The sequence below is a fragment of the Hippocampus bargibanti genome, linkage group LG15 (genome assembly GCF_051943395.1).
Source record: "Hippocampus bargibanti isolate YZ-2025 linkage group LG15, ASM5194339v1, whole genome shotgun sequence".
NCBI lineage: Eukaryota > Metazoa > Chordata > Actinopteri > Syngnathiformes > Syngnathidae > Hippocampus > Hippocampus bargibanti.
In genome coordinates this window covers 4024007-4046462 of record NC_142748.1, presented here as the reverse complement: position 1 = coordinate 4046462, position 22456 = coordinate 4024007, and the positions used below count along the sequence as shown (strand labels likewise).

The 22456-nt window shown below is 39.2% G+C and overlaps 1 protein-coding gene across 11 annotated transcripts in view; it reads right to left on the bottom strand.

Annotated features, from left to right (window-relative positions):
• Positions 1-22456, bottom strand: part of cacna1g (calcium voltage-gated channel subunit alpha1 G) — a 132908-nt gene that overhangs the window by 33200 nt on the left and 77252 nt on the right. For 8 of the 11 annotated variants that reach the window (XM_089015130.1, XM_089015128.1, XM_089015121.1 and 5 more), the window contains 11 exons: positions 15620-15771; positions 14854-15039; positions 14457-14571; positions 13182-13337; positions 11933-11998; positions 8695-8788; positions 7183-7364; positions 5727-6050; positions 4638-4817; positions 3718-3818; positions 1382-1505 (listed from right to left, as the gene is read on the bottom strand). In XM_089015130.1, the coding sequence (XP_088871256.1) occupies positions 1382-1505; positions 3718-3818; positions 4638-4817; positions 5727-6050; positions 7183-7364; positions 8695-8788; positions 11933-11998; positions 13182-13337; positions 14457-14571; positions 14854-15039; positions 15620-15771 (1680 nt within the window). The remainder of the gene's footprint in view (positions 1-1381; positions 1506-3717; positions 3819-4637; positions 4818-5726; positions 6051-7182; positions 7365-8694; positions 8789-11932; positions 11999-13181; positions 13338-14456; positions 14572-14853; positions 15040-15619; positions 15772-22456) is intronic. The other 3 variants (XM_089015131.1, XM_089015123.1, XM_089015132.1) reach the window with 1 other exon arrangement.

Here is a 22456-nt window from a genome sequence, read left to right as displayed (position 1 = left end):
GGACATTAGCCACGAACGGCAGCACAAAGATAATTGAATCAGTTAAGACAGCACAATCTCCTCCGCGGCTTCGAAACTAAATGAGCACAACAGTGCAATCTGTTGAGACCAAACCACAATCAAAGCTATGTGCGGAACACCTCGCTCAGTAGGGAGAATAATAATAATAATAATAATCACGAGGATAATTATTGGGTTTGTGTACAAAACGGCTAGTCTTTGTTTTGAAGCTTTTCCTGGAAAAAAATAAATACAAATAAGGATAGGGTTGATGTGGATTAAAAGTGCCCACGGGAAGTGAAACATTTAACATGAAGCTTCCATGTTTTGAAAGAAAAATGGAGTACAGTAAAGTCTCGTTATATCGATATTCAAGGGAGTCCGAAAAAATATCGATATAACCGGGACTATCGATATATCCGACCCTGTTTGCATGTAATTTTCTCCGTGCGTGCATAGAAATAGTATCGATATAACCGGGACTATCGATATATCCGATATCGATATAACGAGACTTTACTGTATATGGGTGCCCAATTTAACCAACCACATGGGAACGCCGCTGGACAAGCGAGATAACAACTGATCAAATTAAAATCTGGTGGATTCAGTTACGAATAATTTTCGCCCATGGCGTCAAATTCTGCATCAGATTCATCATGTAAACGTCTGTGTAAGCTCTCAGTCCTACAGGAGCGGTCCATCGATGAAAAGGTTTCTTCAGCCGTCATCTGTACTTCTTTGAAAGTGTAGGACGGTTTGTTTCTCATCCAAGAAGCTTCATCAGCGAACTAACATTTTGCTGGTGAGAGATCTCTCTCTCTCTCTCTCTCTCTCTCTCTCCCTCTATATATATATATATAGATATATATAAATCTATAGATAGATAGATAGATAGATAGATAGATAGATAGATAGATAGATAGATAGATAGATAGATAGATAGATAGATAGATAGATAGATAGATAGATAGATAGATAGATAGATAGATAGATAGATAGATAGATAGATAGATAGATAGGGCCAGAAGTACCAGCAAAATTTTAGTTTGCTGACGAACCCTCTTGGATGAGATGTGAAACGTCTGACACCTTCAAAGAAGTACAGATGACGGATGAAGAAACCTTTTCATCGATTCATCATGTAAAGGTAATGGTGTATTGGCTGCGTTTTGAAGTTGGGACGTTTCAATGACGAATTGAAATTATTATGGAATTTGCAAGCATTTTAAATCACATCAATACAATTTCTTCTTGGAGAAAACAGAAAATATTCTGGTTCACTACCAACATCACCAATGGATGACTTTTGGAATGTTTTTTCTTCCTTCCAGTAGACTTTTCACGCTGACACTTTTACGCAGTTTTAGTCCAGACTCACAGCACTGGCGGGGTCGATACGAGGCCGCTCCATCGCGATCGTAATGCAGTTGAGGAAGATGATAACCAGCACCACATGGTCGAACATCTTGTGGTTGATGATCTTTTTGCACGCGAAACGAAACCTGCGGAAAAGGCATCACAGAGCAAAATTAGTTAGATGAACGAAGAGATTATATAAAAAAACATCTAATTCAAACAACAAAAAACAAAATTGTGGGCATTGATATACAAATCTATGAGGCCTAGGTCTGGATTTACGGCTTTATTGGGCAACAGAGACACAATTGTGTGAAGTTGCTAAGCCTGCGTGAATATCTGTGTCATCCGAATGATCATTATTCATGCAGCACAACAAGCTTGCTAAGGCCGCTGTCTCGTTTAATAATAGCCAACAAGGTTTCGCTTGTAGTTAAGAATGAACCAGTAATACTGTGAAAGTGAAATACACCAGGAAGGTGTAATTTTTTTTGCTTAACTCATTTACTGACATTCCCAAATTTATTCGGGAATTGAAAAGCATGACGTGGAGCATCATTAGAAAATTCAGGTTTTGTTTTTTTCTTGCGGTGGGGTGCCGATAAAGTGCTGGTCATACCTCTGGTTGTTTTTTTTTTCCTTCCACGAGGGGGCAGCATTTGCCCTTTGTCCATGTTAGTGCTTTGTTACAGCTTCAGCTGTTTTTAAAGGACTATATAAATCAATATGTATCTATTGTATTTTGCACAGCCGCCCCCATTTCAAGTTCAGATAACTCCAGACCCATATAATTTAGGAATTAACTCTTTTTTTATGAAGAAAGAAGAGACTCTAAGGTTTCGTACATTGCATTGAATGTTTATGTAGTCTTTAAACTCAATATTTTGTGGGTCTTGGAATTTGAGTGAAAATGACAAAAACCCTGGCACTGGAGTGGACAGATTTTTGCACATCGTCTGGCAGTGAATGAGTTAATGAATGCAATTTTAATCTTAATTTTAGGTTTTAGCCAAAAGCGTACAATAGAACGCCCCATTTTTGCTCTTTTTTTGAATGGATTAGAACAAAATAGAAATTTTAAAATTCTATCATTATGCCTATTTTGTATTGTATTTTGTACAGCTGCCCCCATTTCAAGATCAGATAACCCCAGACCCAAATAATTTAGGAATTAACTCTTTTTTTCGGATGAAACAAGAAAGGCTAAGGTTTCTTATGCTGCTTTGAATGTTTATGTGGTCCTAAAACTCTATACCCTGCAAATTGAGTGAAAATGACAAAAACCCTGGCACTGGAGTGGACACATTTTTGTACATTGTCTGGCAGGAAATGAGTTCATGTTGAGTCTTATAGTAACCTGTGTGGCAAGAAACAGATTGAGGTATTTTGCTTAAGAAGAAAAAGTTAAACTGCTGTGTGTCCAAAGTTTGAACTTATTTATTTTAATTTCATTTACAAATGGGGGTTTTAAGTACCTGTTAAGCAACAACCCATTCAGGGACAGCGGTTATAACACTGTGCAGCCATTTATATTTTTTGTCTATTAGCAAATTACAGACGTGGCCAATCCTCATCACTTTCGGAATGATAATTCAAGACAATTAATTTCAGTGAGAACAATGACACATACTTTTTTTTCCCATTTGCTTTTCAAAACGTTAAATCCCAATTGACCAAACCATTGAATTCTTGAAATCTCATCTGCTGTTAAAAGAACCGAGATAATTCAGCTCAGCAGACTTCACATACACATACATCTCTACGTACTATACGGGACACCATATGCAGAAGCACAGCAGTGAATCCACCGTTTATGGACCGTTCAACGTTCACTACTTCTACTCCAAGGAAAAGTAATCTCAGTCTTCTGTAACATTGAGTTTGTCCAACGTAAAAACCGGATGTAGATTTTGCACCAGGGGTTACAGCATTACTTGTTGCAAACTTCATCCCCCTATGGCCCCGAAACATGCTGCAGCTACGGATGGATTAAAAACCCCAGGAGGGGAGTAGGCGTGAAGAAAGAGGATGCGGCGGAGGGAAAGGAAAGAGGGCAACGGATTCTACACGTGACCGGGATAACACGCAGGCACTTTGAAAAAGAAACTCCATTTTGGCTTCTTTGAAATCGAAAGCGTACAATGTCAGTCAGAAGCAATGTGAAATCCCCTTCTTGTCAACTGGAGGGCTGACTTATCAGTTTTCTCCTGCATTCACATTGAATTTCCTTTAGAAAACAGTAAACACGATGAAAGATTCTCCAAGATGTCAAGTTGGTACTATTTTAGAAAACAAACAACACAACTAGAGGGTATAACAGAATAGAATATGCGCAGAAAATGAGAATACAAGGACTACCTTGACTCCGGAGAGAAAAGGTAGAGCGACCAGGTGTCTCTTTGTCGACACCACTCGGGTTGTTTCTTCTCGAGCCAGCGAAACAATCTTGCAAGGCGGCCCTGTGGGAACACAAAGCGTCTTAATTATGTATGTGAAAACTAAGTAGGGAGAAAATTCTAAAGCAACACTATGTAAATATATTGACCGTGCTACAGTATGTCAACAATAAGCCATATTTTTGTATGAATGGAATCTGAAATCATGATCGTAAATATGAACATTTAATAATTCAAGACGATATCCAAGATGAGGTTTTATTGTTGTGCTGAAGTTATGATAAATATAGGTCGTGAAGACAAGTCATAAGGAATCAGTGACAGCTTCAATGAAGGCTGAAGTGACAGATAAAGTTGTGAGCTTGGTAAAAGTTTTTCTACGACACTACCTCACTTTACATTCAGAAATGACATGTATTGTCTGTTGTCAATTGTATGTTTTTTTTAGCCACACCATAACTGCCTTGCACGCTGGGTCCTAGAGGACATTCATTTCATCTGTGCTGTATGTCGTGCATATTAGCATATTTGACAATAAAGATGACTGACTTTTGACTTCTCCACCCAAACAAATAAATAAAAAATAATATGGAAGAGGATTGAACCCTCAGCATTATGAGAATACTGTTAAATCAGAATTTTCACTTTAAAATTAGAATTATGAGAATAAAGTCAGAATACTGAGATGAAAGTGAGAATGTTATTTTTTCCTTCATTGCCTGAAATCCTTTTCTGTACAAAAAGGGGGAAAACTGAATTCGACTATCAAGAAAAAAATAATAATGTTCACTCTATTTTCTTCAATTTTGCAGATAATCTCATCCTAGTGTCTTCACAGAAGAACCTGCTCTAATATAACAAAACCGTGAAACAAACACAAACCATATTGCCGTCTTCCTCAGCATTTTCCTCATCGGTATTCTCCTCCAATGAGACATGTGTGGGGGCCAAAAGTGAAGGTGTACCCTTCCCATTACAGTCGCGATACTCTGTGGGCTGGAAGGTACCCGGTAAAGGGGGTCTGGAGCTGTGCATACTAGCGGAGCGATACAGGTATGGAACCTGCATGACGAAAAGACCAGGAGAGGGAACAGTGTGTTAATTTTAAGTGTTACTATAAAATAAAAATATATTTCACAACAGATTTGACTCATTTATCCTAATATAAATGCTCATTCATTCATTTCAAAGTTGAATTTCGCGACATTTTGATGCTCTTTTGGGTGCTTATTTAAAGGACTACCATCACTTTTTTTGTTTCCTAACTGACATCAGAAAAACGTTTTATAGCATCTAAAATACCCAAAACACGCAGTATGATATTTTTAGTCAAATGCAAAAAAAAATGACTAAGTGTCCAAAATCTGCCAAAAAATTGACCTGGAAGTGGCCAGTTTCAGAAGGTCCCGCCCCCTTGTCCGTGGTGTCACACCAAGATATCTTGCCTTGCTGGAGAATCAAAACAATGGCTTCAGATTCGGAGAATATGCTTTCTTGTTACTCATCCAGTTATGAATATGATTCAAATAGTTCTGAAGAGGAAAGCATACACGTTTGCAATCGATTAAAGAATTTATTCCATGCCATTTTAAGGCAATAGGGTTTCCACAGGCTGATTAATTCCTTACACAGAGCTTTGTCGCCCTCTTCTGCCCCTTTTTGGTGCAACACGAAGTTTTCAGACCAAGTACAGCAAAATGCATTGACTGCTACAATGTGTCCTTTTTTCGGTCAGGACGTTCCTTCAGTGACGTAACGTGAAGACTCGTCATCAACTCGAAAACAAGACTTCCTGAAAATTCAGCACACGTCTTAAAACGTAAAATATAGCTATATGCGGTGGAATCTTTGTAAAATACGCTCAGTAGAAGTCATTTGAAGCCACGTTACAAATTATGGACACAACTTGTCCGGAGAAGTCGGTTGTCCTTTAACGCAAACCATCTGAATTGACATTTGGAGAAGTTGTACCTGCAGGAGAGCATCAGGAGGCAAATCCACGGAGCTCCGTGTCTCCATGGACTCCATCCTCCGGTGACGCGGCTCCCTCTTGGACATGGAGTCCGTCCTAGCCAAGGAGGCGTTGTCTTCCTCCATTAAATTGCCTCCTCCAGCTTCACGTTCTTCGGAACTCGAGCCACCTTCTTCTGATAAAAGGGACTGTCGTTCCCCAGATTGTCGTTTTTGGCGTTTGAGGGACGGGGCGCGACTCAGGCTGTTCCAGCTTGATCGGCGGCTGTTACGGCCGCTACTGGTGCTCCAATGTGCATAAGGGGAAGCACTCCGAGCACTGGTCTTTGAGTTCATTGAAAAGAAGGTGGGGGAAAAAAAAACAATGTTTAATACATCGGAGATGAAAAGTGTCCAATTTAAAGTGGAAATCAACCCCAAAATTTGCTGTCGACCGAAAATCACATCTCTTATTATTCACTTTCTCAGTTCATCTGTTCGTCATCATCTGATTAAAATGAAACTAAAGTGCCTGGATCTGACAGAAATTAAGTTTGTCGTAGTTATACCGCTGGCTGGGTAGAGCCATCAATCATGATGATGCATCGAAATTAATTGAGTTCTTGTCACAAGCTCCATTTACACTTTCACTATGTGGACAATTTGGACATTGTGCTTTTACACCAACAATTCCTGATGTGGGAGGAAATGGTTAAATTCTAAAATCGATGCAGCTTTATTCTTTTTGTTAAGGGACAGTCTGCACCTGGCTGGATGCATGGATTGAGGAGCCCGCGATGAAAAGAAAGGAGCGTCGATGCGGATATAAAACGGTCGCGGTTTGGAATTGAAGCAGATTTACAGTATGTGGGACAGGAGATGTGAGACAGTCTCTTTTTATCAATAGATGCTACAGCTTCATGTTTGCTTTTAACATTTAGCTTGTAGCAGTCATGCACATTTGACCATGACGTCCCTGATTCACTGGTGAAAAGGATGGTTTGATCCTCTCATCATTCATATAGAACTGCTTCATACAACAGAGAGGGTGCAGAAAGTGCTTCAGATTGAATGACTGTATTTGACTTTTGGGTTGTTGTTATTTTGAGTTCAAAATGGCACCGCGAAAATGGCAGCATTTACAGCAGGTCATGTATTTTGTTTTTCTACTTTTTCCTTTCCTTTCCTCTTACTTTCATCACTTTGCTGTGGTGAAATATATATTTCTCCACTGCGAGACTAATAAAGGCAATAAATACAATACAATTCAATGTTAATTTTAATCAATAGGTCCTTTATTCGCATGATCCAAGAAAATCTAGTTACCCTGTTAGATTACTTCAGTAGATTTTACATAAGATTAACCTTTATTAGTCTCACAGTGGATACATTCACAATTCACAGCAGCAATCAATTTGTTTTTGTTCCTATGATAAATACATGTTATAATTTAACAAATAATGATCAAAACACTAACCGGTGATTTGTCATGGGAGGTTGGGTCGATGGAGACGCTGCTGCCTCGTCGGGACTCGTAGCCCTGGATAGGATCACCCAGAACGGGTAACTTGGGTATTGGCATCGGAGTGGCTGCCGTGTGGGTAATCAGTGGAGGTGTCAGGCTGGTTTTGAGATCCACATGACCATTTACGGGTACGACTAGTAGACCAGAGAGAGAGGGATACAGTAGGTGGAATGAAGGCATTGATTCATTATAAGGCATGAGTTGGTTGTTGTGTTTGGGAAATGGGCAGTACATCATTAATTCAGAATATGCAAGGCATCTTAAATAATACAAATTCTTCTATCTTCAGTTGGTATAAAATGTGTGCATTTTTTTACAGCCTTATTTTGTTTAGCAGAATTGTTGGGACTGTCTTTGGCATGACTACATGCGGATGCGTATTTGGACTTGAGAGTCGGCGTTTGGGATTGGAATTCATTTGGTTACAGAAGCAAATCCATTTTAGTTTTTTTTTTTGTTTTTTTTGTCAGTGAACGCGACACTGGCTTGTTTATTTTGAAACTTAGGTTATTCTTTTATTGTGAAAGCATGATTTGAAGAAAGATGAATTGTATTGGATTTTATTCTGTTCTTTCCACAAAGTTAGCAGTTTTAGCTGGACCGGCTGAATGCACCGAGTGGGAAGATGATCGGGTACAGTTGAGGTAGAATTTATTCGGGAATAAAAAAGTGTCACGCGGAGCGCCATTTCGGGTTTTGTTTTTCTTGCAGGGGTGCCGATAAAGCGCTGGTCAGACCTCTGCCTATATTTTTCCCTTCCACAAGGGGGTACCATTTGCCTTTTGTCCTTGTTAGCGCTTTGTTACAGCTTCAGCTGTTGTGAAAGCGCTATATAAATCAATATGTATGCATTGTATTATATTTTGTACAGCCGCTCCCATTTCAAGCTCAGATAACCGCAGACCCATATAACTTAGGAATTAATTATTTTTTTCTGATGAAAGAAGAGACTAAGGTTCCTTACGCTACATTGAATGTTTATGTCGTCCTTAAACTCAATATTATGTGGGTCCTGCAATTTGAGTGAAAATGACAAAAACCCTGGCACTGGAGTGGACACATTTTTGCACATCGCCTGGCAGTGAATGAGTTAATGAATGCAATCCTATTCAAAATGTTAGGTTTTACCCAAAAGCATACAATAGAACACCACATTTTTGCTCTTTTTAATGGGATCGAACAAAATTGAAATTTAAAAATTATATCTAATTGAATGTTTATGTAGTCCTTAAACTCAGTACGTATTCTGTTACAGCAAAAAAATAGAACAAAATATATCATTTTTATTAGTTTACAATGTGTTCACAATGTGAGCAAATGTAAGCAATGACTCATCTTCTCATTGACTTGGCCCCAATTTTTGTTGTGCTATTGACGACAATACTAGCAGTCACGGCATGCATTTATACCAACACTAACATGATGTGATGGTGGCACTGCACTTGTAATACTGTCTTGGCTCACCTGCTGAAGCTGATAAATCCCTCTTACTGCCGTTAACATCCTCCATACTGCGTGCGCAGGAATCAATCTCTGAACCTGATTTAGAAGCATCGCCCTTTGACACACACACACACACACACATACACATACTTTAAAAGGGAAACCAAAATCATTTGTTTCAATTCTAATTGAAAGTGAGGGTCTGATGTTGCCTCTCGATGCTGATCCCTGTTGAGCTTTGTTTCCTTTCTCGTTTGCCGAGAGTAACAAGCCAGATGTGACCACGGATGGGATCAATCACCGGAGGCAACGCTAGTCTGCAAACAGGCAGGTGAAGGCAACACCTTCCGTGCTCCCAGAGTTCAAAAAAAAAAGAGGAAAGAGGAAGTTTGTCGATATACAACACTGCGGATGCATGCAACGTCGTAAAAATGCCTGAAAAAAAAACTGAAATTGAAGAACGGTAGCATGCATAGGGGGGGGGGGGGGGATGGAAAACCCTTTTACAATATCACCTTTAAATATTTTTAATCATCATACTGTTGACAAAAAGTGTCAAAAGGCCCCAGAATTTGTATTTCTTATCACATAACTTAAAATTGAGATTTGCAACTTTTGTCTGCCATAAATGTCCCATTTTGTTCAAACTTTCTCTGGAAAATATTCAACACTTTGACACGTTCAATGAAGTTTGCAATTGTATTACTAATAGGTTAGCAGGACACATATGTAACAGTGAATTTGGAGCATATGAGCCTTAGGATTGATTCATCTTGAACAAATTACTTTATTTATCATTCCCATGTGTGAGACAGAGTAGGAAATTCAAGCGCTCATTTACATGTTGATTTCCTGATTTCCTTTTGAATGGGGGAGTGTGACAAAGTTTACGAATGGATCGGGAGTCGAATCAAGAAAAGAGGTCCTTGAGACGTTCAGTGCTTGCGATTTTGCTCAAATATCGGCATAGTTTTAAATTTCTGGTGGGTGTATGAAATAATGTAAAATACAACTAGTTTGGTGAGATTTGTAATTCCAATTGACTCAAATTATTGTGAAAAACAGAATTTTAGTGCTGTTAGATGCAATACTATGTCGGCATTCACATATGGTTTACTTTTTTTACAGCAAAATCACTGACCTAGACTTTTTATGAGGTGTAATTTGACAAGGCCAATCATTAAAAATGAAGAGTTTGGAGACATTCGGTGCTTGTTTTGCAATTGGTGAGCTGGAGTTTGTCCATCGATGAAAATGTTTCTTCAGCCATCATCTGTACTTCTTTGAAGGTGTCAGACGTTTTGCTCCTCATCCGAAGAGCTTTGTCAGCGCACTAAAGTTGTGCTGTTAACTCTGGCCATATTTATCAAATTATCCGGGACAATGCTAGTGGGCTTCAACCTGCAGTACATCTGCACCTAAAAGTTAGCAACCACTCATTTGACAACAGTGAGGTTAAAATCTTAGCTAAAGAAAATAGATAGTTTAAAAGGGGAGTAAAAGAAGCATTTTTTTTTTTGTAAAACAACAAAACCCTTCTCGAAACCGCCATGGTGGTTAAAGGTTTAATTTAGATTGTGCTTATAACAGACTTCTTAGGGGTGACCACATAGGCTTAGTAATGCTGATTAGGTGAGACCATAGGTAATGGGGCAATCAGAGCCAGGCAATAGAGGTAATCAGACAGTACAAAAGAAGTATTCAGATTAGCTTCAGGGAGTAGTCCACTGCTCCCCCCAACCTTAGAGCAGGAACCTATCAGAACAGATGTCTGGCACCGCCACCTCTGTCCATTCAGGATATATATAGGGCCAGAGTTACCAGCACAAATTTAGTTAGGTGACGAAGCTCTTCGGATGAGGAGCGAAACGTCCAACACCTTCAAAGAAGTACAGGTGACGGCTGAAGAAACCTTTTCATTGATTGTTATTCAACGGTCATACCATTTGAATATACAAACGTGCTGTCATATCTTGGCTGACAGAAAAACAATGCCGCCCACCGTCGACCCCCCCAATCCAATTCGGGTCCGTGCGAGTCGATTTCGTGACTCCTGAATGGCGCAATCAAAGCTTCGTTCGGTTTGAATGAATTATTTATGACTCGGGGATTATCACTTAGGGCGCATCCGTCGAGGTTGAATAAGCGGGTGGGAAAGGTGGACGTGATGTTGGTTTGGTGCATCGGTGGTGGGAGGACAGTCCGTGTGTGTGTGTGTGTGTGTGTGTGTGTGTGGTCTTGAGGGAAATCCTTGGTGAAGAAATAGCCAGGATATTTAGACAGTTTGTTTATCTGCCAATTGGGGCATGGTGGCTGCAGCAGGAGATAAGGCAAACCAGACCTGCTGTTGGATAGCCAAATACAGTATTAATAGACACCAGCAGCGCACGGGAGGATCTCAATTACCTGCTTTCAAAACGGGTCGACATGGCAGATGGATGTTGATAGAAGGAAGTGCGGTAATTGTTTGTGTGTTTTCTACAATGAGATTTCTGCCTAAACGGGATGTTGAGATTTTTCAGCCCAAAAAAGTGGTTGTAGTTGAACTCATAATGGTGTTTTGATGTGTTATTTTCCGAAACTAATTGCAGCATTTTACATTGTTTACTCAATTTGGATACAAATTTCGTCCAAATGGTGGATTGTTAAAGTATAATTTCCTCATGCGAGGTCATTGGGTGATTCAATGAGCCATTAAAAGAACTATAAACACATTTTGCAAGTAGATTTCAGTTCAATTGAGGATGTTTTTCTTTCCTTCATGGCATCAATTGCTTTGAACTGAAAAGTGTGACAGGGAGCGCCATTCCCGAATGTGTTGGTTTTTTTGCTCGCGGTGGGGTGCCAATAAAGCTTCCCCCCGACCCTTCTGTCTTTATTAGTGTCATCTGTGTGTCATCTAGTGTTTATCTGGCAGACGGATATTCATTTTTGTGGTGTTGACTTATCAAAACAGGAGATTTTTGACACTGTTTATGCAGTAAATTAAGTCTCTCACTTTCTCTTCAGTTATTTTATCCCTAAAATTAAATCCGGATTGTCTTGCAAAGGTCGAAAAAAGTCTTTCAGGCCTCTAGTTTATTGTGTATATACCGACTGTGGCATCGGAAAGATATGCGACCTATCTACAAACGCCCCTGTGAGGTTGGAGAAAGGGAAACAGGTAAACAGAGAAGGCAGCGGGAAAAATGGGGGAGGGCTGTTAGTAGACGAAGGGAAGGGCAAGATAAGGAAGCTGCCATGCTTTAACCGTACATACCCCTGCATCTACAGGCAGCTGAATTAGACTCTGTTGGGCATGCAAATCCTCCCGCTTGGCCACTTCCTACGATGGAAGTGATTGGTGCAGCAACACAGGTGAGGGAGGCGCGCATGAGATAGGGAGGGAAAAGCAGAGGAGTGAGAAGCACCACAGCAGTGCGTAAAAGCATACACTAAGTTGAAGGAAATTCATTCAGCCTCAACACAACATTCTCTGGTCACCATGCCGAGAAACGTGAGGCAGCCCATTTCCCGTCCCAGCGCAATTTAGACAAAATCATCTGCGCGAGTCCATTCGCAGCCTCAGTGACAAGAAAGCAAAAAGGTCAGAGAGGACAGCTGCGCCTTGGAATTCCACTTGTTCAAAGAGCAGACAATCAAATTGATATCTGATACCTTCATTGCGTTGTTAAACATGCTTTTTAACACCCCTGCATCGTCATAATGCAGGATTCTTGTTCATGTATGTTAGTTGCATTTCGGTTCAATAGCTCTCAGAATATCTCCAAATTCGTTAACATATGCATTTTTGGGGTCTTAGCTTCACAACTGTACATCATTCAGCGGCTGGTTACCTCGCAACAGCAACGCAATGCAAATGTGGGAGTTTAAAAATAAATGCAAAGTATGTATGCATGTAAGAACTAAGAATAAGAATGTAAAGAAAGAAAGCCTAGCTACTGAAGACAAGACATTTGTTTGCATTTTTGCAAACACTCTCTTCAACTTTTGATTCTTGCTTGATTTTTCTATTGTTAGACGGAACCTGAACACCTGAAAACTAGATAACCCATCATTTCTCGTAACTGCTGTCCCTGAAAGAGTTAAACTGAATTTCAGTGACCATTATTTTATTTTCCTTTGATGGCAAATAAACCAATTACACCGAATGAAAATGAAGATTGAGCTGAAAAGTGGGAAATGAGAGTTGATAGGAGGTGCTTGGATTGAAGAGTGAATCATTTGTGAAAGTTATTGTGGGAAAGTATGCTCATTGATATAAAAATATGCAGCGGAATGACAAATAGGAAAGATTCCGTTTGATATAACCCATAAAAAATAATATTGGTGTCCCATTCAATTTAGCTTTGCGAAGAGATAGTTAGACAATTCAAATCAGAGAGAGAACAAAAAAAAATATTACCCCATCTTTGAGATAGCTAGCATAATCTTCCATTCACTTTGCATTCACACTATATTTGTGAAAAAAAAAACCAACAACCCCAAAACAGACCAAAATACTTTACCTCCGTTTGGAAGCCTTCAACCAAGATGGCCACCAGCAGGTTGAACAGAACGTAGTTACCAAAAGTCATAAGGGCAATGAAGTAGAGAGCTGCGACCGGAGTTGTGGATGCCATGCCGTTATATAATACTTTATTCCAGTCTTCTTGGGTTAAGATCTATGAGAAGGGGTTGGGAGTGAAGCAAAAGCATTGCCCAATGAGTATGCAGCAGTGATGTTGAATATGACTTTTACAAGCATTAACACCTCAAAAATAAATAAATAAATAAATAAATAAATAAATAAATAAATAAATAAATGTACACAAATAAATAACCGTAAAAAAATACAAGTAAAAGTAAAACAAAAAAATACATATATATATATACAAAATAAAATACAAATAAAAGAAAAACAATACAAATAACCTGATTCTTGTGCCAAATATAATTTAGTGGTTTATGGATCATTTTTGCTCTGATTTACTTGAATATACTCTTGTTTTTATGGATAAACAATTCATTGATTTAACAGTTTACTAAATGGGCTTTGATAAATTTTTCTAGAAATTATATTTGATTATATATATATATATGATCATTATTTGTGCTTTTGAGTATTTTTACAGTTGTTTACTTCTTATAAGACCATTCTCGCTATTGTTTTACTCCGCACTCCATTTATATGCACTACCAATTTTGAACAGGTTTACCGATGCGATGCTCTTTCGTCATGGCGATACTTGAAATATTCCTTCATCCGACAGATGCTTGAATTATTCAATCTGACTGAATTCACAGTGACAAATGCTGTGCATTGGCTATGCGGAGGATAACGCATAGATGAGAAGAGCGCAGAGAAAGGCCGTGTTGAGCATGTCGTAAGAGACATGACATGGGAGAGGGGGAAAAAGCCTACTTGGTCTATGTAACATACTTGGAAATGGAAATCACAAAGAGAAGGCTGTTTCCGAAGAAGCTTGAAGAAAAACAACTACACTTTATTTATTCATGGTGTGTATATTAAGACCGTGCAATTGGAAAGTTTTTTTTCATTTGTTCAAATAGTCTTCATCATATTTGAACGTCGACGAGGGTGTTTCAATTATGTCGTTGCGATTGTTCCACATAAAAAAAAGGTTTAAAAAAAAAATCATACCCATTCTTGTAATCGAGCCAATAAGCATTTACATTAGCCTCTATCGCAGTTTAATCGCACACAAAGCAGAAGCATAGGCCTATATTATGTCATATGAAATCATGTTTAACCAAGATATCAGGGATTTTTTTTTACTCACTTGGAAAACAGTCACAATGGCCCATAGAAGTGAATCAAAGTTTTTCCTGTCCGGTAAGGTGTCTCCATCACGCTCAGAACCAAATTTACAACCAAACAGATGCATTCCCAGAATGCTGAGAGGACGGATGACGATTGGCAAACAAGAAAGAATGGAGTGAATATTAACATCAGGCAAAAATTAACTGCAGTTATTTAAGACAAAGATCAACATGAGGAACATGGTGGTTTGTATTTTTATTATAAGCTGGTCCTGACTGACTGATTAGCTAAGAGTCATCTGGTTGTCAATGTTTAATGAGATACAGAAGTCTTCAGCACCATGGAGAGCGCCAGGGGAAAAATGTGCATAATTGTCAGCGAAATCATGTGTGCAGTTACTTTAAAACTCTGCTTACCTAAAGATGAAAATGAAGAGCATGAGTAACATGCAGAAGGTGGCCACATTATCCATGGTCTTCATGAGCACCACCAGTTGCCTCTGCAGAGCCGGCATGAATCGTACCAACTTTAGTACCCTCATGAGCCGGAAGGTCCTCAGCACAGACAAACCTCCACCTTGCTGACCCACAATTTCCCACACACTATTTGAGGAAAACACACAAATATACATTAGAGTTCAGTCGAAACATAACTTGGGTAAGTGTGAGATGGATTTTAGCCATGAGTTCAAAGTACGAATGCATTCAAGTGACGGTATTGAGGCAATAGAAAATTAAAACAAAACAACAACAAAAAATAAAATAAATCATTTTAGAAGCCACCACAAACTCGCTTTATGAAGTGTAATTCCTGTGCGGCACAGGGGTCAAAGTAAAGGGCCAAACCTGGCCCGTCACATCAATTTATTCGGCCTGTGAAAGCAAATCAAATTTCTGAAATTCTATGATGCTTGCTAAAGTCTGAACAAAAAATCCAAATTGTCCCATGCAAACAACAATAACAGTCATTAGTTTTGACTTTAAATTTGAAAACTAGTAAAAAACAAAAAGTAAAAATAATATTTTAATTTGAGTGAAAAGGGCACCAATAAGTAAAAACAATTATGATACAATTTACCGCGGTTACTACCACATCTGTATCTGTATCTATATCTATATCTATATATATATATCTATATCCATACATACATATACTTTGCCCAAAGGAGTGGCTTCAACTCACCTGATAACTACAATGATGCCGTCAAAGATATTGTAAGGGTTCTTAATATATCCAAAAGGTCCATACACCAATATTTTTAAAAGCATCTCAAGGGAGAAGAGGCTGGTGAACACAATATTACTGATCTCCAAGGCATTGGTCAGTTCGTCAGGCTAGGGAGAAAAAAAAAAGACAGGATTCTAATTAAAACTGGAAAAATGCATTAACCTAAGGCATTTATTTACACAGGGGAAAAAAAAACGCAATGCCGAATTTCACTCCATTTTATTTCATGATGTGGTTGCACACAACAGACGCATGCGGATTATGGTACATGGTTAAATTGATGTCTCATCTAGAAAGAAAAAAAATGTAGATGCAGATGATTTGTATTTTTTTTTTAGTGCGGGACTGTGAAGCACATGTTCTTATCTCCTTGACTGCAGTTGTCTAACTGTCAGAGATGTTCGACCGGACACTGTGGACAAAGACTCGAACCCAGAAAGATTGTCTTTACTGCCGGCAGGAGACGCAGCCATTCATGACAGACGCCTGAATTCTGCAGCCCTCTGCCAAGCTATTTATTCAGAGTATATGCAAATTTATGTGATACATGAGTAAAACATAGTTTTCTTGATTAGAATACCACGCTCCTGGGCGTTCTAAGCGCGAACATCTGTAAGCAATAAAAGATTGTCTCTTCCATGAACTCATAAATTTGTAACCATGCTAATGAGCGCTTCCTGTGAAGTAGTTTCAAGTCGTAAATTGCTTCAGTGATAAAGGAGTTTCCCAAGTCCTAAATTCTGTCCAAGGCTAGATCTCGTAGATGAAGATGACAGTTTAACTTGCTTTGTCTGTTGACCTCAGATTGACCCCGGTTTGTCATTGCTTCAATTGTGTATTCGAGTCACACACGTTGACTAAGCATATAGCAGCATGAAACTTTTAAATCTGATAACTTCTTTGTCTGTCTAATCTGTATCACTAACCAACACCATCGAATAATATTGTGACAGCTAGTAAGTGGGGAAAATGTGGATGCACCACCATTTAAAAAAATAAATACAAAAATATCAGCTCTGTTACTTGTTCAAGTGCAACTAGAACATCTTCAAATCTGCTATGTCATAGATGCAAAGGGAAATGCAGGTCAGGGTCTACCCCTCGCCCCCTCCCCACCCGACATTACAGCAATACAAATTTATTTTCCTGCGTCCAATGCCCACATTGGGCCTTTGTTCCCTTGCCAAACAGATTCTCCCCAATCACAAAGCTGCAGCCGAATGTTCTTTGGATATTTGCTTGGAGCTCATCAGAGAATTGAGCTGTCATTTAACAACAAGATCAAACAACTGGCACGCGTGTGTGTGTGTGTGTTTTCTGTGCGACAGAAAAAAAAAAAAAAAACAGAGAGAGGAAGAGAGAATAAGAGCAAGCAGACAGAAAAGACAGCCAAAGCAATAAAAGGCGAGGCACATCCAAACACGATACACTATGTAAATCAGAGCTCTATCGCCAGTTTGGGCTATTTCGAGGAGAAAAGAGCCAAATGCTCTTATGTGTCTGAGGACTTGTAAACCCCCCTCCCCTGAGACAAACCCCGGGAGACTTTTCAACTCCATCCAATAAACAGTTTACACAACTCAAACATGGTGTCATTTCGACGGCTTACACAGACATGGGGGTGCGCTGATAAGTGTTGAAGGGGTGATCTATGATGCAGGCAATGTGTCAAATGTGGCTACCAATGAGTACAATTCATTTTAAGGTTCAATTCCGTGTGCAAGCCGCAAACAGGGGGTCAGGTGAAGGAATGTAAACACGGAAAGTTGCCATTGAGTCTTTCTTGGTGGGCTGTGACTAATCACTGGACACCATGACTGTGTAAGCCTCACTTTTTTTTGCAAAACCAGCAGGGATACACATAGAAAATAACAGAGATTAACATCACTCAAACATTTTGTCATGAAGAGGCTTGAAAAATTACTTAAATACCACAGTGAGCTTAACTAAAAGAGTAAGAAATAAGTCGGCACTTCATACGGAGGGCAAGAAACCCTTTGCAGAATATGTATGGTTGAAACTCAATGAGCTTAAATTAAACAAACCACCTCCCCACTTTACAACAAAACTTTGTCTGGACAAGAGATTGCGTTGTATTAAGTCACAACTCCCCCAAGACCAAACCACACCATCAGAGCCTGGGGCAGGAAAAACGGACAAGCAATACGTAGCCTCGATATTGCACCATCTTTGCGATCCTTTAGAAATAACCCCACTTTTTTGATTCATCTCTTCTCAGTCAACCGTTAATGCCCTTCGTGGACACGTTACACGATTACGGTTCATTGGTGAGGCAGGGGGGTTCAATGGTGAACTTAATATTTAAACCCCGAGTTGGAGCTATGGCAACACGGATCTCTTTCATCACAAAAAAAATACATGTGGCCATGTTCTGGACTGGAATTGTGTGTTCTTTGGCAAGTGGTAGCGCCAGAGGAAATGTCAGGGTCTGGAAATGAAAGGCGGAGATTATCTCGGATACATGAAAAACTAAGACCAAAAAAACGAGAACCAATGTTAAAACAGACCCAATTAAAGTGTATGTATGTACAGCGTGTACAGCATGTAAAGCATGCACATTATGTACAGTACATTATGTACAGTACAGTATGTACAGTACAGTATGTACATGCAGTATGTACAGTATGTACTGTACTGTATGTATATACAGTACATATGTATGTTCATACAGTACGTACGTATGTACGTACATACGGTACGTACTGTTCATACGTACTGTATGTACTGTACATGTACTGTGCTGTACATGTACTGTACATAGGTACGTATGTATGTACAGTACATACGTACGTACATATGTACGTATGTGTACAGTACGTACGTACATACGCACGTACGTATGTACGTATTATAAATGTACAGTACGTGCGTATGTACGTACATACGTACAGTACGTACATATGTACTGTACGTACTGTACATGTACTGTACATAGCTACGTATGTATGTACAGTACATACGTACGTGAGTACGTACTGTACATATATACGTACTTACGTACAGTACATACATACGTACGTATGAACGTACAGTACGTACATACGTGTGTATACATATGTATGTATGTATTTGTATTTATGTATTTATTTATGAGTTTATTTATTTTTTATCTATGTATTTATATACTGTATTGTATTATATATGCATTTATTCATTTATTTGTGTATTTATTTGTGTATTTATTCATGTATTTATTCATTCATTTGTGGATTTATTCATTTATGTATTTATGTACTTATATATGTACTTATGTATGTATTTATTTTGTTCGTTATTTTTTATGTATTCATTTGTGTATTTATGTAGTTATTTTTTTATATGTACTGTATTTCTGTATGTATGAATTTCTTTATTTATGTATTTATTCATGTATGTATTCATTTATTTCTTCATTTATTTATTATTTTTTTTTTAAATGAGATAAAGAAAATGATTTACTGGAGTTTGGATGAATAATCGGAATAGTACAACAAAACTATAACATTTATTTCAATTCCCCTCAGGGGCACTTGAAAAGGAATTATCTTCCCACATAATCCACGGCTCCTGCCACCGGTAGCCCGTTTTCTCAAAATCAAAACAGTATCCGTTTCATCTAACCTCTTTCTCATTGTCTGCCGTTTAAAATTCGTCTCGGTTCACTGACGTGTGTCTGATGTATCCATGTGCTCGATTTAATCTTTTCACCTGATAACAGCAGCTATAAATACCTTCAAAGGAGCACAACTTCAAAAGGGAAAACAAGCGCGGGACAATTTCAATGTGCGCATTGTTTTGTAATCAGTGTTCTGAACTAAAACGCCTTCCCAAACATGTATTGATTTGAAGTTTGCATGTTTGAGCAACAGGCGACATGGAAACCCACTGCATAGATTTGAAATCTGCATTGATGAGTCGGCACACCTCTTGCATAGATGTGGTTGAGATGCCAAAAAGAAAAAAAAAAAATTATTATTATTATTATTATTATTATTATTATTATGGTTTCGTTTTTGCTCTGCATTTTTTTCACATATAGTGCACATTCCCCATGCTTCAAATTCACCAATGATCTTAATTCAATCAAGCAACTGACATGCGAGTACTAGCAAGGGAGAGATTCATTCCTACACGGTTTACGAATGTGTCAGGCCCAAAAAACGCTCTTGTTTTTCTAATTGCCTCTTTCGATGTCCATTTCCCGGGTAAATGAGGCTACAGGAACATTAGTAGATAAAATGTGTTTGATGAGGAATCTGGTTAGCTGAATCTGGTTAGCACTAATGTAATGCCACCTAATCTGATGTGATATAATCCAAATGGAATGCCGCACTCAGACTGTTAATGACGCAGCGCCGAGCTCCTTGAGTGTGTTGGTTTAATCAAGTGGGTGCACTTGCTGTGTCGGAAGTCATTCCAAGCGTGAAATAAAGAGGGATATACATACTCGGTGATTATTTGTGGATTGGGTTTCTTTGAGGAATGCTTTTTGGTTTGATACAAATGTGATACATGGTTCTCAAACAGTTTCATGCCTTAAAAAATATATAGATGTATCACTAGTCGCTGGGTGATAAGAGCATACTGCCCAGAGCTAGCACACTGTATCTGTAACCTAGCTGAAGAAGCAAATATGTTGTTGTGTTTATTTAATGGCAGTTTTGTCAATGCACAATGGCTGAAGGAGGAGAAGAAATTGATTTGGTTACAGATATACAGTTAAGGCTGTTTTCAAGACGGACTTTTCAAGAATGGATGGATATCATTCAGAAAGGTTGGTCAGCTTCAAAGCTAGCAAAAATAGTAAATAATGTTGCGATTGTATGAGGTTATCATACATCCACACACTTATTGTAAAACGTTTAATGACGGTATTTCTTCAAGTCACATGTTATTTCCTGGCTTTTAGCACCCTCTAGTGGACGTGTAGTAATATCGCACCACACTCGCAGCTGATTGATTCAGATGTAGCACTACTGAAGGCCTAGGAATGACATGCATGGCCCGCTAAAAGATTCTGCTAGGACCAAAATTTGGGCTGGATATAACAGTGGCAGTTGTCGAGCAAGTTTCTTCGATTAAATGAGAACAAATAAGATCTAACCAAGTGAGGAGGTGTCGCATCATTGGCAGACAATGATTCCATCAAGTCAACCTTAAATGGCAGTGCTCCTCAAACACTCTGGACAGAAAGCAGACATCGGTCTCCTAACATATCCAAAGCCGTCTGCCTCCACTCTTCTGGCCATAATCTCCCATGTATCCCTTCACCCCAGAGTCCTGACACTCCGTCAACGTTATCCAACACTCTATTTAATCATCGTTTTTCTTATCCAGCCACCCAAGTGTCCCACCCCCTCCGCACAAACTCTTCATCCCGCGTTTCAATTCTCCGCACTTGCCCGGTTGTCCACCCTCATACAAAGTAGATGCACGTGCCGCCTCCGAAGCATGTTTTTTTTTTGTTCAAGTTTATGGGAAACCAAGCAGACTAGGGGAGACTGTTACGTGTCATAGACACAAGCCATACAGTGAAGGTTTGCTGGGGAACACGTGCTATTATTTGAAGGACGCAGGTTGCCCTCATGCATTTTGATCTGTTATGGGCCATCTAATCAGGGGGCTATTTGATATTTCTGGGAGCAACTTATTGTTGGTGTACGTGATTCAGGTATAGGTGGCAAATCATTGTATATGGTGTAAATCTGTTCGCTCTCACTTATCACAATTCTCTCTCTCTTGGTCTCTCTCTCGGTCTCTCTATGTCCCTCTCTGTCGCTCTCTCTCCCTCTCTCTCTCTCTCTCCCTTCATCTTTCTCTGTCTCTCTCTCTGTTCTGTCTCTGTCTCTCTCTCCGTCTCTCTGTCTGTCTCTGTGTCTCTCTCTGTCTCCCTCTCTCTTTGTCTCTTCCTATCTTTGTATGTCTTTCTCCCTCACTCTTTTACTCACTCTGTCTCTCTCTATCACTGCCTCTGTCTGTCTCCTTCTCTTGCTCACTCTCTCTGTCCGTCCGCCCCCCCCACCTATCTCTCTCTCTCTCTATCTCTCTCTCTTTCTCCCTCCCTCTTTTACTCACTCTGTCTCTCTGTCTCGATCATTGACTCTGTCTCTCTTTCTGTCGCACTGTTTGTCTCCTTCTCTTGCTCACTCTCTCTGTCTCTCTGTCTTTCTCTCTCTCTCTGTCTGTCTCTCTCTCGCTCTCTCTCTCCCTCAACACCACGGTAAGACTAGTGGGAGTGCAGGGAACATATTCTTGTCAAGAAAATTGTTGACTTTCACGGTCGCGGCGGTATATTTGATGGGTTATGCAAGTCGAAATTAACCTCAGCCAACTGGAAATGGCTTATCACAGCATGCACAACGACTTCCCCGGCAAAGACGACACATGGGTTGTACATTTTATGCTTAGAGCAGCATGAGATAGGAGGATTAACGTCATGCTTGACATGGAACGCTTGTATAGGAGATAATTTGACGACTCATATTATTATGGAGCGTTTTACACTTGGCATTTGTTTAAATATATATTTAATAAAGCATGAAAATACATTCTGGTAAGGATTTTTTTTTTGTCTCACAAGCATGTTGGGCAGTGGATAGGCCTGCGTCTAGGCATGTTGTTAAAATTTCAGTGTAACTCATGATCCAATATTTTGTCTATGATAAAAATCGTGTTTCTACACAGCACGTTTGAAGAACAATTGGGACCTCTGTGCGAAAAATATTTTTTTGTAATTGAGGTATCATGTTTGAAATGTTCCTGGTTCATTCACTAAAATAGTTGCCAGAAATA